Source organism: Ostrea edulis, chromosome 2 (assembly GCF_947568905.1).
Source record: "Ostrea edulis chromosome 2, xbOstEdul1.1, whole genome shotgun sequence".
Lineage (NCBI taxonomy): Eukaryota > Metazoa > Mollusca > Bivalvia > Ostreida > Ostreidae > Ostrea > Ostrea edulis.
In genome coordinates, this window is record NC_079165.1 from 27,383,745 (window position 1) to 27,401,817 (window position 18,073).

The 18,073-nt window shown below is 34.1% G+C and overlaps 1 protein-coding gene across 1 annotated transcript; it reads left to right on the plus strand.

Moving 5' to 3' along the window:
• Positions 1-9,641: 9,641 nt before the first annotated feature.
• LOC125681198 (uncharacterized) lies at positions 9,642-17,104 on the plus strand. The gene is made up of 5 exons (XM_048921181.2): positions 9,642-10,068; positions 10,238-10,417; positions 11,897-12,048; positions 13,674-13,894; positions 15,468-17,104. Exons 1-5 carry the CDS (start codon positions 9,824-9,826, stop codon positions 15,897-15,899), a joined length of 1,230 nt encoding a protein of 409 aa, XP_048777138.1. The 5' UTR covers positions 9,642-9,823; the 3' UTR covers positions 15,900-17,104.
• The last annotated feature ends 969 nt before the right edge of the window (positions 17,105-18,073 follow it).

Consider the following 18,073-nt stretch of genomic DNA (forward strand, 5'->3'; position numbering starts at 1 on the left):
AAAGCTAGGATCATCAAACTTTGTCAGTTGATGCATGTTGAGTCTTCAGAGTGTGTTGACTAAAAAGTAGGTCACCGTAACCTATTTTTGGATTTTGATGGCTATAATTGAATATTTCAGATACTATTTGACTTACAAACATCAAACTTTGTCAGTTGATGGGTCTTGAGTCTTCAGAGTGTGCCCACCAAAAAGTAGGTCACTGTGGTCTTCTTTTGGAATTTGGCGGCTATATTTGAATACTATTTGACTTGTTAATTGATGCATCTTGAGTCTTCAGTGTGTCGACCAAAAGTAGGTCAACGTGACCTACTTTTGGACAGTTACATTTAAATTTGTAGGTACTATTTGACTTAACATCATCAAACTTTGTTAATTGATGAATCTTGGTTAGTGAGAATTTTTGCCTGTTCTACAATGTATCAGAAGAGCGATTCTAGGCCCATGGGCCTCTTGGTTTTTTTTTTTACCTATTTATACATGGCGCTTTCGGCGGTAGTGGTGAGGGATCTTTATCGTGCCCAATGAACGTAACACAGGATCCTCCGTTTCTAAGGTCATATCCGAAAGACCCATGACCTTCACTTCTAATGCCCGGGCGCTTTGCGAAGGTAACAGTCACTGCCTGGGTATTGTATAGCACATATGGTTGGTTGGTTGGTTGCTTGTTTGATGTCCTGTCGAGAATTTTTCATTCATATTGAGTCATCACCAGCTGTAGGTGAAGTAACACTTTAGACATCTGCTTAGGGCCGTATCAGTGAGAGTTCTTTAACATCGGAACCACGCTCTGCTGATATTGTTAGACCATGCTTTATTCAGCATCACTCAAAACACTTTATTGGCGCTGCAGTATGAAAAGCTCCCTTAGTGGGAGATAAACAATATGAAGAGGAGATAAATTATACATCTCTTTCCATGTAACATGCATGTAAGTTAAGACCAGAGGTGGGATCAGGTGCCTAGGAGGAGTAAGCATCCCCTGTTGACCGGTCACACCTGCTGTGAGTCCTATATCTTGATCAGGTAAACGGAGTTATCCGTAGTCAAAATAAGTGTGTTAAGAACGGCCTAACAATCGGTATGAAACACGCCAGACAGCATTTGACCCAATGATAGGTTGTATTGGCAAGTATTGTAATATTCTATTTTAATCGTTATTTCATATAAATTCTTCAATAAAAACAATTTACAGAGTTTCCGTAACTTTGGTATCCGTGACAAAAAACAAAACAAAACATGATCTGTCCGTGACTAAAAAAACAGCTGTGAAAGAAGAACGTCAAACGTGTTGTGCCACAACACACCGTACGCCAGAAATAGTTTAAATCAAATGTGGAATCTAAAAGATTCTGAAGAACTTTCAATTTTGAAATCACAAAACTTTTCTCAAACAACATCAAAACATATGACCCCACACTAATAAAAATGGAAAAAGGAAATATTCATATTTTGTAATCAGTCATCCAAAACATTACTTTAGACACCCCTCTGGTTCTACGCACAAGTACTCTAAAAGTAATCTCGGCTGAGATTCGGTTCGGCTGAATATTTGGACTGACAAAAATTCAGCCGAGCCGAATCTCAACCGAGATTACTCTAAAAAATGCTGAAGTGGGAGTTCAAAGGTCATGCTTGTTGAGTGAGGAGGTGTGTACAGGGCTCTCCTGTTATCTTGTGAAATTAAGTTATTTACAGTGTTCTTTATAAATTGAAGATTGTGTCAGGTGTTAATAGCCTGTTTTTCTTTGATGGGAACTGTTTTTCCATGTAAAAAAAAATTGTGGAATTTGGATTCATTTAACTCTTTCCAAAACTTTAGTGTATCGTGAGTAGTGTTCTACCAAGTTCACTCCAGTCTACCTGTACCAGGCACCTGCTGTGCAGTGTTTCAATATTACAATGGCCACAAAGGATACAAGAACTGGTAAACACAATGCCAAACAACATACAATGGATAAGGGAAGGTTGTCATTGTCATCTGTTCCAGCAGAGGTCAAAGCAGAGGTAGTATCTACCAAGCCAGCTACCAAGCAGAGAAGGATTTCTTCTGCAGGAGACAACGAAAATTCAGAGACTGACAATATTAAAGTTACTCTTAGCTCCATCCAAGAGACCCTTAAGAAACTTGTGACCAAAGAGGATATCAAAGATATTGTGAAGAGCGTAATTGTGGAGGTAAAAGAGGAACTAAAGAATGAGATGAAAGAGGAGACTAAGGAGATGAAGGAGGAGATTATGGAAGAACTTAAAACAGACTTGGAGGTCCACAAAGCTCAGCATGGTGAGGAACTGTCCAAGATCAGACAACAGTTATCAGACAAAATGGACAGCTTAATGATGGACAATGACACTAACAAGGAAAATGTGTCGCAGCTGAAAAAAAGGATCACGAGTCTAGAAAAGCAACTAAAGGATACCGATGGTCTTGCAAATGCAGCAATTAGTATGGCAAACTTTAATCAACAGTATTCTCAACAAAAAAAACAATATCAAGATTCTAAGATGGCCGGAACATCAGGGTCAGAATCTGAAAGAGGAACTCTGTACATTGGTGACTGGGAAAACAGGGGTAAATTTAGACGAGCGAGACATTTCGGCAATTCACCGCATTCCCTCCAGTAACAAGAATCAACCAAGGCCAGTAATTGTGAAATTCGTAAGAAGTGATGTGAGAAGAGCGGTCATTACAAAAAGAGAAAAGTTAAAGGACAACTTCATTATGGTAGATCACATTACCAACATGAATGCAAAACTATTGCAAAAGCTGAGATCGGAAGAGAGAGAACACATGGTGGACAGTGCGTGGTTTTTTCAACGGTCATGTCTTTGCGTTAGATAAGACCGGAAAAAGACACAAGATGGATGTGTTAGATGATATTGACAGAAAACTTAGAGTATGAACACTGATCACTTTATATAGGAACATAACAGGAGGAGCCTTGTGATGGACAAGTGTGACATTTGGCTAAAGGCAAGGTATGCCTAAAAAACTTAAAATTTCATTATTATTATCTGTATTTGTGTTTCAAAGTGTAAGTGTAAGTATGAGTGTATGCATGAGGCTGAGTGAATGTATGTGTCAACTCTCAATCCTTATTTATAACACTGACAGCTCGATCAAAAGAACTATTTTTACATGTCAAAGGCTGAAAGTTGATATGTATATTTTCAATACCTTTCAATTATGCCTAGCTGTCAAATACTAGTTCATGTAGAAAGTTTTTGTATGGAAGATATTGTATGAATGTGTGTGATTTTGTGTGTGAGATCATCTATGTAGATGTAATTGTAAATGTCTAAAAATAAAGCATGAAAAAAAAAATGCTGAAGTTCTTCATTGAACATATCTTCGTAGTCATTGGTGATCAGGTCTTCGAACATTCTGTTGAAATTCCCAAGGACACGAATTCTGCTTCTTTATTATAGCTGACTTGTTTTCATATTCTTACGAGGCAGAGTTTATTCAAAAGTTTCTAAGAGAAGAAAAACAACTCTTGGTGTGGATTTCAACTCAACATTTAAATAGTTCGACGATCACGATGTGCTATATATTAACAATTATTATTTTCATTCATATGCCGATTCCATATATCCCAGTGAATTCGAAATAAAAAAAAAACCACCATGCAGTCTTCCATATCCGCTTCATACTTGGATATTTTATTGAACATAGATGTTAACGACAAACTCACAACACAACTTCATGACAAAACAAAATGACTTCACCTTCTCTATCGCCAGCTTCCTGTATTTATGTAGCAATATTCCATTATCACCTGCATTTGGTGTTTATGTCTCTCAACTGATTCGATGGTCTGTTTATGATCAGCTTTAAAATCGAAGCAAGCTACTGACAAAGAAATTGATGTTACAGGAATTTCTTGAAAGAGTCTCGTTTGAAAATTTGGGGGGGGGGGGGGGGGGGGCATCGAAATGAATTGAATTAGACCCATGGGTAAAGATATATGGTAGCTGATTCGTTAGAAATTAAGTATGCGAGATTATTATTGACATGGCTGAAAAAGACCATTTAGAAATAAAGCAAGAAAAGGCTTTAATTTGATAGAATTAGGTCATGTGCACGAGCATCTATTACATCTATTACATCTGTAAACATGGTAAAGGCATTTGGTTTTGTACCTTATTTTAGAAAATGAATCGGCATACCTTTTAAGACTGTATGGAGCGCCAAATTAACATAAACTCAAATAATTGAAGATATCTTCAATTATTTGAAGATATCATCAATTCAATCATTGCTCTCTTTTATTGAATTAATGCGCGCATTAAATCAATTATTGCTCTCATCAAATGAATTAATGCTCGCTTCAATTCAATTATTGCTCTCATCAATTGAATTAATGAGAGCAATAATTGATTTAATGCGCGCATTAATTCAATTATTGCTCTCTTCAATTCAATTGATGAGAGCATCAATTGAATTAATGAGAGCAATAATAGATTTGATGCGCGCATTAATTCAATTATTGCTCTCTTCAATTCAATTGATGAGAGCATTAATTTCGTAGAAATATTGCTCGCAATAATTGATTTAGAGCTCGGTATAAATAATTTGATGATCTCTTTAATTCTATTGAAGATATCTTTAATTATTTACAATGCTTTTGTATTAGGAATTAATGCGCGCATCAATTCTTTTAAAGAGAGCAACAATTCAATTAAAGAGATCATTAATTCAATTGTGGATATGTTGAATTGAAGATATCTTTAATTATTTAGTTGCTCTCTCTAAAAGAATTATTGCTCTCTTCAAATGAATTAAAGATATCATTAATTCAATTGAAGAGAGCAATAATTGAATTAATGCGAGCATTAAATCCATTATTGCTCTCATCAAATGAATTAATGCGCGCATCAATTCAATAAATGCTCTCATCAATTGATTTAATGCGCGCATTATATCAATTATTGCTCTCTTCAATTGAATTGTAGCGCGCATCAATTCAATTGTTGATATCATTAATTCATTTGAAGAGCTCATTAATTCAATTAAAGCGCGCATCAATTCAGCAGAAGAATTAATGCTATCACCATTCATTTAATGCGCGCAATAATTCAGAATTGAAGATATCATTAATTATTTGAAGAGATCTTTAATTAAACTGTTGCGCGCATCAAATGAATTGATGATATCTTCAAATAATTGAAGATATCTTCAATTATTTGAGTTTATGTTAATTTGGCGCTCCATAAATACCGTCAGATATTTATAGTAGTGTGAAATGCAATCTAATTAAAATTAGACCTTTCATCTCGCTCTTCGTTTCTGGTTTGTCGCTCGTGCGACAAACCAGTAACGAAGAGCGAGATGAAAGGTCTAATTTTAATTAGATTCAATGCAAAATATTTTCCAATCTGATTAAAACCAGATCCTGGTGTAGCGATCTAAGTGAGCGGATCTCAGGATCTGGTTTTAATCAGATTGAATATTTTCCACTTATGTTTTATCATCTGAACCATGAAATTTTTTAATTAAAAGTACTACATCTATAATTGGGATACCGATATCATTGTCTCATACAAGTGCAGTAGTGTTTATAAACACACTGGTAATATGTTTGATGTCTTTTTAACGTTCAGATTCTTCGGGATAAAAAACGTATTATGGAGACATAGGCCCTCGGGAGATAACCCTACTAAGACATGATAATTTGTAATGTCTCCCTGATAAACAGTCCATAATTGTATATTGTCAGTGATATTAAAAGGAATTTATTTTATGTGTGGTAGTGAGTGTGTGTGTGTGTGTGTAAATAAATTTTTAAATCCCAATTTAAATAAGTTAATTTATACATGTCACTGAATTATAAAGTATTACATTAATTAATTGTTTTCCATAAGGTTATTTTAATAAACCCTTGATAAATTATTATGTCTAGTATGGATTTCCATAGATTGTCATTAGTGACTAGTGTTGTTTATGGGTGATTGGTTTTGGAGGTTTTTGGTTGGTTAAAAGTTTAGGTCAGGTGATTTTCTTAGAGTTTTTTCTAGTCTATTCAATTATCTTTGAATAGAACACTTTTGCCAGTTAAGCTGAATGGTTGCATTTCCTATATACTGTGATATTTCTTTTTATGGAACTTTAATCATTGCAGTGCAGGTCAGTTTATTTTAATCACATTGATGTCAAAGTATGAATGATATGAGATTATCAATTCTTTTGCATTGTATACTTTAAATATAATTAGGAATATTATTTCTTGTATATAGAGTTACCTGATGTGTTGATTGGTCGTACTGGTCTGGTACCACATATTGGGTAAGGATATATGATTAGGAGTAACATACATGTGTGTGTATTCTGTATGTGTAGTATCATCTCATGATCTGTGTGTATTTATGATATATTCATTTTCTATTGAATTAATAGTAAAGATTGGCAATTTATATTTTATTTTAATCAAATCATGATACTGTGGTAGTATCGGTCTATATTATCTCCATTTCATTATTTTTCTGCTTACTTGTCTACGTAAATTCCTATCTTCGTATTCGAGTTGTTTATTTCATGAAACAGGGAGAGAGTTATCTTATATTTTCAAACGTATTTTATTACAAAACTTCTCATTGGTTACTTCTAGATTTATTATCAAATCACATTACAGGTAACTTTGACTTTCATTCTTTTGTTAAGAATAGTATTTAAACCCGAGCACAACCGTGCCCGGGGCTTCTGCTGAGCCATTCCTTGCAACAAGGTAAATATCAGGAGTTGCCTCACCCTGTATTTTTTATTACTGTTTCTTTATTTTTCCTATTTAGTTATATTTTTCTCTCAAGCCACATTCATTCCCCGGGATTATCATTTTGGTATTTATCATATAATTGTTGAACTTTATTAAAGGTCTAAAACTTTATTTATTTATCATTTTATTACTAGCCTCACTCTAGGCGGACTCAACTTACCTGAAAATATCTAAAGGGTTGAATATTTTATATAACACCTATCATAAAAAAAAAAACAAAAAACAAAAACAAAACAACAAAAAACCAAAAAAAAAAAAAAACACAACGCGAAGTAAAAAGAACATATCAATAGTAGTGGCAGAATGTCCAACTACTACAATACATATAGTAAAAGTAATTTAGTTTTACCATTTCTACAACAATAAGATAATTTCTGTGATATGAATATAGGTGAAATTATCTGTCTTTGTTTCATGTTACTATGTCTTATTTTATTGTGTATTGAATGTGAATATATGTTTGTTTCAGACTATAATTTACAGTGCCATCAATACAATATTGAAAACAGCGATTGTGTTTTGTCGTTATGGTTACTTGGAACCCGGTAACATATGCACAGTTGTAGTTAACATATTGCCAATATTTAAAAAAAATGAAAAAAAGGAGGGGGATCGGGATCGGTATTCACAATTACGGGTGGGTGTAAATGTAGTCCGGGACATATGTCCCGCGATGTCCGATATTAATGTTTGCCGATTTATCGTTATACGTTAGTTTTTTTTTCAATTATCTTACTGAGTGTGTTTTAAGACGATCACCAAGAGTCTTCATTGTGAATTTGGTGTGTGGAAATTGCCTAATTATTTAATAAATGGCTTTTATTTTTTCTTCAGGGTGTAAAGGTAGTCCCGAAGATTTTACGAAGAAACGCATTTCCGGTTTTTGTTTTTGCCTCGTTTAAGTACAAAGCATTTATAATCTTTAAGTATTGTGTCCTATTGATAATCATAATAGACTATTTTATCTGGTTATTTTAAATAATCTCACTAATCAAAACATTAAACTGGGTTTTATATCCTTTTTTTCTCGGGACATCGCAGTTAAATGAGATACTAATGAGAGAATCGAACTGATATGAAACATTAAATCCGAATTCATCTGAAGACTAATTTATTATTATTATTTTATTATCATTATTATTCAAAAGCAATGTTAGACGTTAAATTAAATGTAATTTGTAATTCATATACAATATCGTGGAAAGATCAATAAAATTGGTATTGGGGTTGTTAGCCGTAAGTTAATTAAACATGTAAATTACGTTGCCCAGCTCTAAAGAGCCATAATTTTTTTAATCTGCTAAATCTGCACCGAATCATATATTTACTTTTTTCTGATACTTTATTTTTAAAATGAAATATATATATTATTTATTTGATATTTTGCTAAATCTGCACCGAATCATAGATTTACTTTTTTCTGATACTTTATTTTCAGAATGAAATATATAGATTTTTAATTTCGGCAATGTAATTAAAGAGTTAACTTATGTTTATAAACAAACCAGTGAGATGTTAATTTTGTAATTTGCCACCCAATCACGTTAAAGAATTTGAGCATTCAATTTCAAGACTCATCATTATAATCATAAGCCTGCAACTATATCATAAGTAATTTTGATGATTTGGAGAATGGGTGGTGGCAAAACTTTGTCAACCACTCAAGTAAAACAGGAGCAAGTAATTTACTTATCATCGTTAAATCATGTGCGCACTTCGAGCTGCGTTTGAATAATCATGAGACGATAATTAATCTTGATAGCAACACACATCACTTAGTAAATCCAAGTATTGATTAATAAAAATGAAAAAAATTCTTATCTATCATAGACATTTTTAATGGCATTGAAGATAAAATTTCAATATACTCCCGGAGAATTAAATGGCAAAATCTTTTGATTTCTTGAATTACTTTATTGGGAGAACTTAATTTTTTCCAAAAACCCTTAAAATTTGCGTCATTTTATTAATTTCACCTTATTAAAAATGATAGAAAATAGTACAGATGACTAAATAGGAGACATATTTCAAGTCCTATAAAATCCAGACCCCCTGCCTCATAAAGTGCCCCCCCCCCCCCCCCCCCCCCGTAACCACAATTCCTGGACCCGTCCCTGTTCATTAGAAAATGCAACATGTACATTAACTGTAGATATTCCATAGAGAGGACAGTTTATATATATTTACATGTATTTCATTTCATTTTATTCAGGTATAAAATATCCCAGAATGTCATGATTGTAGATTTAAAATAACAAATTGAAACCGGCATAATCTATAGCACTATTCAGTTATAACAGTTAAAGAATAAGTGACTGTATGAATAACATAACAAAATATATTGATACAAAATCTTATAATTTATGGTAATTTATATCAGTTGTAATTAATTTTCCTTACTAGAAATTACCCTTCAAATCACTTGTATAGCTATTCATAATACGGGTTGAAACTGTCACCTTATTCCGGTTTTAATTTTACACTCTTCGTGTCGAGTCAACCACCGAAGCGATGTCCCATAAAAAGAAGGACGAGCATTCATATAACATGCTGAATATTTCGTAAATCTTTTATCAGGACAAGAAACACTATCTAAACAACAGCAAAAGCAACATAAAACACAGAAAAGGTTTTATTTCAATTATTAACAAGGCAAAAACAAAAACCGGAAATGCGTTTTCTTCGTAAAAATAAAAAATAAAAGCCATTTATTAAATAATTAGGCAATTTCCACACACCAAATTCACAATGAAGACTCTTGGTGATCATCTTAAAACACATTCAGTAAGATAATTGAAGAAAAACTAACGTATAACGATAAATCGGCAAATATCAATATCGGACATCGCGGGACATATGTCCCGGACTACATTTACACCCACCCACAATTTACTCCAAAACGAAAGTAGAATGATAATCTTCCCATAAACTTAGTGAAGACTGAAGTAAGTCCCTATGTTTTGTTCGTAGACGGACCAGGAATCCTGTAGGCTTATAGGTGCCAACAGATCAAATCATCCACCTCAAGGATTACTGTACTCACAGCAAGCATGGCGGCTCAATGTTCTGTTGCGTTAGATAATCATCAAGAAAAAGAAAAAGACCGAGAGATAGAACGGCTCGAGAATCGTCTGAAGGAATACGAAATACCAAAAAATGTCGCCATCATAGGAACACCAGGGAGCGGCAAATCGTCTTTCATTAACTCGGTTATAACGAGTTTTTCCAAAGATTGCTGGCGAGAATGGACCAGCGTGGGAAACGCTCAAGGAAATTTTACACGCCATCTTGTAAAGTAAATTATTTTGTTTTCTATAGATACCCATGTATAAAAAAGAAAAACAAACTACATAAAAATGTGTGTGCAGTTCAAAACAAGAAATAATTTGATTTTGTTTTGATTTGGTGTCTACGAACGATTTAAGAATTTACATTGCAACGAATTACCTTTATTTTATTTTTAGAATACCAAAGGATACGTACCTGGACACGTGTGAGCGAAAAATTTATCCTTATCCGACTCTGATCGACATGATTGGATTTGAGGATCAATCCACAGATGTTATCAAAGAATTGCTCAGATACGTTTTGTTTGGCTTGGTTCCTCATGAAGGCAAATTAATTAATGCAATGAAGACTTTTGAGTGAGTATAGTGAAATCAGTATTACTAAACAATTTATTCTAAAATTGGAATTTATAGCAGTATATAGTAGTGAGTAAAACAATACACATCATGTGAGTAGTGTAGTGGACATCAATGAAACAATACACATCATGTGAGTAGTGTAGTGGACATCAATGAAACAATACACATCATGTGAGTAGTGTAGTGGACATCATAAAGTCAATACACATCATGTGAGTAATGTAGTGGACATCAGTAAAACAATACACATGTGAGTAGTGTAGTGGACATCAGTAAAACAATACACATCATGTGAGTAGTGTAGTGGACATCAGTAAGTCAATACACATCATGTGAGTAGTGTAGTGAACATCAGTAAGTCAATACACATCATGTGAGTAGTGTAGTGAACATCAATAAAACAATACACATCATGTGAGTAGTGTAGTGAACATCAGTAAAACAATACACATCATGTTAGTAGTGTAGTGGACATCAGTAAGTCAATACACATCATGTGAGTAATGTAGTGGACATCAGTAAAACAATACACATGTGAGTAGTGTAGTGGACATCAGTAAAACAATACACATCATGTGAGTAGTGTAGTGGACATCAGTAAGTCAATACACATCATGTGAGTAGTGTAGTGAACATCAGTAAGTCAATACACATCATGTGAGTAGTGTAGTGAACATCAATAAAACAATACACATCATGTGAGTAGTGTAGTGAACATCAGTAAAACAATACACATCATGTGAGTAGTGTAGTGGACATCAGTAAGTCAATACACATCATGTGAGTAGTGTAGTGGACATCAGTAAAACAATACACATCATGTGAGTAGTGTAGTGGAGATCAGTAAGTCAATACACATCATGTGAGTAGTGTAGTGAACATCAGTAAGTCAATACACATCATGTGAGTAGTGTAGTGAACATCAGTAAGTCAATACACATCATGTGAGTAGTGTAGTGGACATCAGTAAGTCAATACACATCATGTGAGTAGTGTAGTGGACATTAGTAAGTCAATACACATCATGTAAGTAGTTTAGAGGACATCAGTAAAACAATACACATCATGTGAGTAGTGTAGTGGACATCAGTAAAACAATACACATCATGTGAGTAGTGTAGTGGACATTAGTGAAGTCAATGCACATTAATCGGAACACTTCTAGTATACTGGTCCCCAAAATGTGGTGCTGATGTAAGTGCCACCGAAGGCTGTTTATCATTTATATAAGTGATAGGCTTTAAAAACGTTTTTATCATTATTTTAGCCCACAGTCACTTCAAAATGTCCGCCCCCAACATTCCAACATTCTTGCTTTTATTAATATCATTTATTACACTATTCACATGATTAAGGTATATTGTTTTATTGATTTCAATTTTTTGTAACAATTAAAAATGTTAAGCAGTGGAAGGAGTGGGCCTATAGATATTGCTTGAAACCTGTATTTTACATTTTCTGTGTTGGCTTTCTTAGAGTTGAAGGGATAAAGGGGATGAGGAAAGAGTATTTGTCAAACCCGGAAACGATGAAGGTAGACTGTCTGATCTTTGTGGCCTCAGCAACCTCAGTCCTCCCACTAAATCTGATGGATGCTGTCAAGCAGGTGGCGCTACAAGAGGAGAGAGGTGAGAACTTGACCATTATTAGACTGCATAGTACACATGTACCTAACTCACACTCTTCAGAATCGGTGATGCTGATAGGAAATCAAAAAAAAATTCATAATCGATAATCAGATACAATCAAAAGGTTGTAATCGATTAAATGATCAAAAAAAATTCTAAAACCATTTCTTTTATATCAAATTCTTCATTCTCTGTACAAAATCAAATTTGGTTTCAAAAGATTTATTGATAATACACTGTACATGCAACCACGTGTTTACTTAACTTGCAAACTTTGAAATTGAAAAAATAAACTAGGAGGTATACAAGTATCCATTTCTTTTGTGCTGCCATATTGTGTTCATGGAAGTGTAAAACATCAAGTCATTTAAAGTTATTTCTTCTTTATGATGTGTGCTACCATATTGTGTTCATGGAAAACACCAAGTCATTCATAGTTATGTGTGCTGCCATATTGTGTTCATGGAAGTGTAAACATCAAGTCATTCATAGTGATTTCTTCTTTATCATGTGTGCTGCCATATTGTATTCATGGAAAACATCAAGTCATTTAAAGTTATTTCTTATTTATCATGTTTAAGGCATATTTTTTTTCCTTTCATTTAATTGATTATGAAAACTAATTAATAATCGATATTGGTAGGCTTTCAGCGATCGACTATCTATTGTCAGCAATAATCAGCCCATCACTACCCAGGACAAAAGAGACTTCCAGTTAATTCTAAATCAACATCTTGAGTGTTTGATGTGTAACACAGTATATTCTAGGCTAGTTCTCATGACTAATTTTTGTTTTTGTTCACTTTGTAATCTGACTCCCTGTTTAAACTGATTCCTAGGTTACAACATTCAGATTAGACACGTTTGATTACTGCCTTAAGATGCAATGCAAATAACTCTAGATATTCGGAAATCTATTACCATTTATCCCACTGTTTCATTGAGCACTCAGGGATGTAAAACAAAGCTAAATTTTTTGAGTTGATGAAGAAGAGTTACTTGCCTTGTCTTTGATAAAATTGAGACCCATAGATTTATTTTTCTCACAATATATTCTTATAGTGCCCGCTCAGTTTCCTTATGCTTATTTCATATAATGAATTGTCTGCCTGTATTTTTTCCTGGTCAACTTTCACATGAAATTATTTAGATAACCTTCCCAGTCAAAGAACTTTGTTACACTTTGCTTGGTATGAAAAGGCAATATTTAATATTTACAGTAAAACATGCTTATAGCGAAGTGCTGGGGACAGAGAATTTTGGTTCACTGTAAACATAATACATTTTATCCAATAAGTTCATATGTTTTAAAACATCAGGGAATGAAAATCACTTTGCTGTAAGAGTGAAATCATTATAAGTGTGTTCATTGTAAATGTGTTTTACTGTAAGTGTGAATTCATTATAAATGTGTTCACTGTAACCATATTTTACTGTAAGTGTAAATTCATTATAAGCATGTTCGCTGTAACCGTGTTTTACTGTAAGCGTGAATTCATCATAAGTGTGTTCGCTATAACCATGTTTTACTGTAATTGTGAATTCATTATAACCATGTTCACTGTAGCCTTGTTTTACTGTACTAGAATGTTTTGATTTCTCAGATCCCGATTTTGTTATTGCAGTTGTTCCATTATTTGGAGTTCTAACACAGAGAGACAAAATCATAAATTTGGAGGAGTACGAGACGAAGAAAAAGGAATTCTGTTCTAGACTGGGGCTTCCTAACAACCGGTTCCTTTTGTGCACCAATTACTGTGATGATTATGATGCGCACACAGGTCTGTCTCGCTTAAACCAAGTGTTCCCGGAGCTCGATGTGCCAATCCTCTCCTTTATGAGACAGGTTAGATTAGATTCACATCAGGTGTGATTATTCAGAATATATATATAAGGGCTGCTTTCCATCACTATGAAATCATTAGATTTCATAGAGGACCAATTTTTGTGGATTTAATAAATACCTGTATCCCATCAATTTTGAACCACAATGAATACATAATTTATACAAAGTTTCAATATACAGAAACCATACCCACAAAAATTACATTCCAACTGTAAAATCTCCACAATCTACGAAAATTACATCCCAACGAAACTCTAAAATCTCCACAATCCACGAAAATTACATCCCAACAAAACTGTAAAATCTCCACAATCTACAAAAATTACATCCCAACGAAACTGTAAAATCTCCACAATCCACGAAAATTACATCCCAACAAAACTGTAAAATCTCCACAATCCACGAAAATTGCATCCCATCGAAACTGTAAAATCTCCACAATCCACGAAAATAACATCCCAACAAAACTGTAAAATCTCCACAATCCACGAAAATTACATCCCAACAAAACTGTAAAATCTCCACAATCCACGAAAATTACATCCCAACGAAACTTTAAAATCTCCACAATCTATGAAAATTATATCCCAACGAAACTGTAAAATCTCCACAATCCATGAAAATTACACCCCAACAAAACTGTAAAATCTCCAATCTATGAAAATTACACCCCAACAAAACTGTAAAATCTCCACAATCTACGAAAATTACATCCCAACAAAACTATGAAATCTCCACAATCTACGAAAATTACATCCCAATGGAACTGTAAAATCTCCACAATCTACGAAAATTACATCCCAACGAAACTATGAAATCTCCACAATCTACGAAAATTATATCCCAATGGAACTGTAAAATCTCCACAATCTACGAAAATTACATCCCAACAAAACTGTAAAATCTCCTAAATCCACTAAAATTACATCCCAACAAAACTGTAAAATCTCCTAAATCCACTAAAATTCCACCCCAACAAAACTGCAACATCTTCCCAATCCAAGAAAATTACATCCCAACAAAACTGTAAAATCTTTCCAATCCACAAAATTACACTCCAACTAAACTGTAAAATCTCCACAATCCACGAAAATTAAACCCCAACGAAACTGCGAAATCTTCCCAATCCATGAAAATTGGCCACCATGAATTTAAATGATTCCACAGTATGCTGGCAAACCTTGCAATCCTTATATACAGTGTATTACAAAAACTGTCAGCCAGTAAGACACATTCCGTTATTGATGATGAACGCGACTGACAACACCGGTATTGCCAGGTTAATACATGTAGAAAGTGCCCAAGCTATCATTCCAGCTTGTCACTTCGCTTGATCGAGCATTCAAATGTTTTGGCGAGGCTTCTCATAGATTTCAACGAAAGAGGTTTTACTTTTGTTCTCAGTGACCAATCACGTTGAAAGAATAGCATAGCGGGGTCATCCAAGCTCTCATTTATTGAAACCATGACGCCAATCAGTGAGTGAAATTTACATGCTCGATCAAGCAAAGGATAGCACACTATGGATAATTGAATGATGTAGTTATGATTTAAATGTAATAAATATTTCAAGGTTTGTGATGCTTCAATAAGAGTTCTACAGTGCAATGCGACTCTTCAAGGAGCTGATGATAATCCCCCTCCTCAACGAGACCCCCCAGCAGCCAATCCTGTCCCCCCGAGGCCCTCTCCTCCACCCACAGATGTCTCCGTTATCAGCGTCCTGGGGTTCGCCATCAAGGGTTTGATTATTGCCGTTCTGCTCTTTTGGATTCTGACTCCACCATTAGATGGACAACAGATGGTTGATGCGTGTGCCAAATTTGAACATAAATCCCGAACCCTGAACTTCTCAATCCCGGGGATCGAGGTCCTGTGTGGCAGGGTCAGCGACGTGACACAGAGACAAATGATCGTCCCTCTGATATGCTTTGTGATTACAATTGTGGGAATGGACTTGGTAATGCCTAAAATCATTCAAATGCTGCAAGGGCATGGCATTTGATAACCGATCATAAACTTAAAGTAGGAGGCTTATCATGGTAAACTGTACTCTGGAACTTATACACTGGTTTGGGTTAGATTATACTTCAATAACCTGTGAAGCTCATAAATAATTTGTGATACAACTGAAATTATATTTGCATGATGTTAGATTTACGTAGGAATCACAGTATTAATTCTAGTGATCATTTCCCATGTGTTAATGATAATGAACAGTCAGCAGAGTTACTGAACTTTTATAGAATGTGCAGGGGGAGAATTTTAAACCCGAGTTACTTATCTGGTTGCTGTGTTCATCATGTGATATACGGTTAAACTTTGGTATCTCAAACATCAATATCTTGAATACCATAGAATCGATATGTCAAAGTTGGATGGAAGTCCCAACAACATATTCTTTATGTATTTTAACTTCAGGATTTCAAACCTTCGAATACGAGTTTCTACTTGGCACCATCAAGTTTGAGATAATGAGGTTTGACTGTAGATGAACTATAGCGGGAAATATTTATTTTTATGATGATTGACGAACATATTGTTTTCGGTTTATCTGCATTACCAAGTTTAAAATGACTGAACACTTGCACTTAGTCTCTGCGATTTCTTGAAATCAAGGTACTAATAAAATAAGATTTTTTATTATATAACATTATATTGCTTGATGTTTTCTTGTCATAGATTTGTTTGATTGGTCTCTTTAAGACTCGCATATTCTTGTTATTTGTTTGATTGGTTTCTTTAAGACTCATATTTTTGTTATTTGTTTAATTAGTCTCTTTAAGACTCGCATATTCCTGGTACATTCCATCATTAGTTTATATCCATGTTAGATCATTCAAGTTTTGTGAACTTTTCCAGCATGTGAATGAAAAGGCTGGGTATCATGTCTATATGATTTGGAAATGTAGAAAAAAAAAAGTTTGCTTTATTATTCATGTTTAAATATTTTGTAAATGTTGTAATTTGTTTTAAAGGTTGTCATATGAATTCAAAACTAGTTAAGATTTATAAACATCACTTGTCCAAACGAAATCCTGTGATATAAGATATTATTTTAGGAGAAAAAATATTTCTGAATATTTTGTCAGAATTTATAAAACTGCATTGTGTAACAATATCAAGTGATATTGCAGATGTTGAATACAATTGTTCATTTACTTTTATTTAACTAATTGAATATTAAACAACTTGGCTGAAAGTTTGTAATGATCTTTTAATTTCTCTATTATAAAATCATGAAAATATTGATACTATTTGATGAAATATGACAGGGGCCTGTAGTTTAGTTAGTAATAAAATTAAAGGACTCGTATAATGATACTCTTCAAGTGACCTCCAAATCTGAATCCTCAAAAGACAAAATTGATTTTTTATTTCTTTTAAAGGCTATGAAATGTCCCACAAGTTTCTAATATTTACAGTCATTTGTATGGAACACCAAATTAATTCAATTGATGAGAGCAATAATTGATTTGATGTGCACAAAAATTCAGTTGACCAGAGCTATACCTGAAATGTTGCACACATCAATTTAATTATTGCTCTCATCAATTCAATTGATGTGCGCATCAATGTGGTGGAATTATCGCTCACAAAATTTAATTTGGAACTCGGTTTTATAAATGATTCGTGTTTTCCTTCAAGATATGCGGTTGTAAAGATTTTGAAAATTGGATGATTTTTGGCAGTTTTCTGCATGATGCAGAGTCCTGAAAGAACTATGCATGATAACTGGATTCCTGCCCACAGGCACTTGGGGGCATGGATCATGATCCCCCCCCCCCCCCCCCCCCCCCCCCCCATTATAAGGAGAGGACTGAGAACGTGATTTTGACTAATACGTAACAGACGAAAAGTAACATTTTTGGGTGATCCTAAATGTATATACATATGTACTACAAAACATATGAAGAAAAAAAATATATTTTGGTCGAGAAAAAAAAAATAGTAACAAGAGGTACTGTGAGCAATGCTCACTAAGAATACCCCCCGCTTACCCCAATCTCCCAAAGGGTGTTGGTAATAGGTATAAACTACCTCTTTTCTGAGTGTAAAAAAGAAATGGCATGACAAACCGAACCATATTGCTACTTCGATGTCCAGTGCGCTTGACCTTTGACCTTTTGACCCCAAAATCAATAGGGAACATCTTCATCCCATGGGTAGTCCATATGT

What these genes read in the sequence shown, in the direction of transcription:
- LOC125681198 (XM_048921181.2), top strand. Translation starts at nt 9,824, where the DNA reads ATGGCGGCTCAATGTTCTGTTGCGTTAGATAATCATCAAGAAAAAGAA. An exon ending in TTTACACGCCATCTTGTAAA is followed by an intron (nt 10,069 to 10,237) that starts GTAAATTATTTT and finishes TTTTATTTTTAG; the next exon opens with AATACCAAAGGATACGTACC. An exon ending in TCCTCTCCTTTATGAGACAG is followed by an intron (nt 13,895 to 15,467) that starts GTTAGATTAGAT and finishes AAATATTTCAAG; the next exon opens with GTTTGTGATGCTTCAATAAG.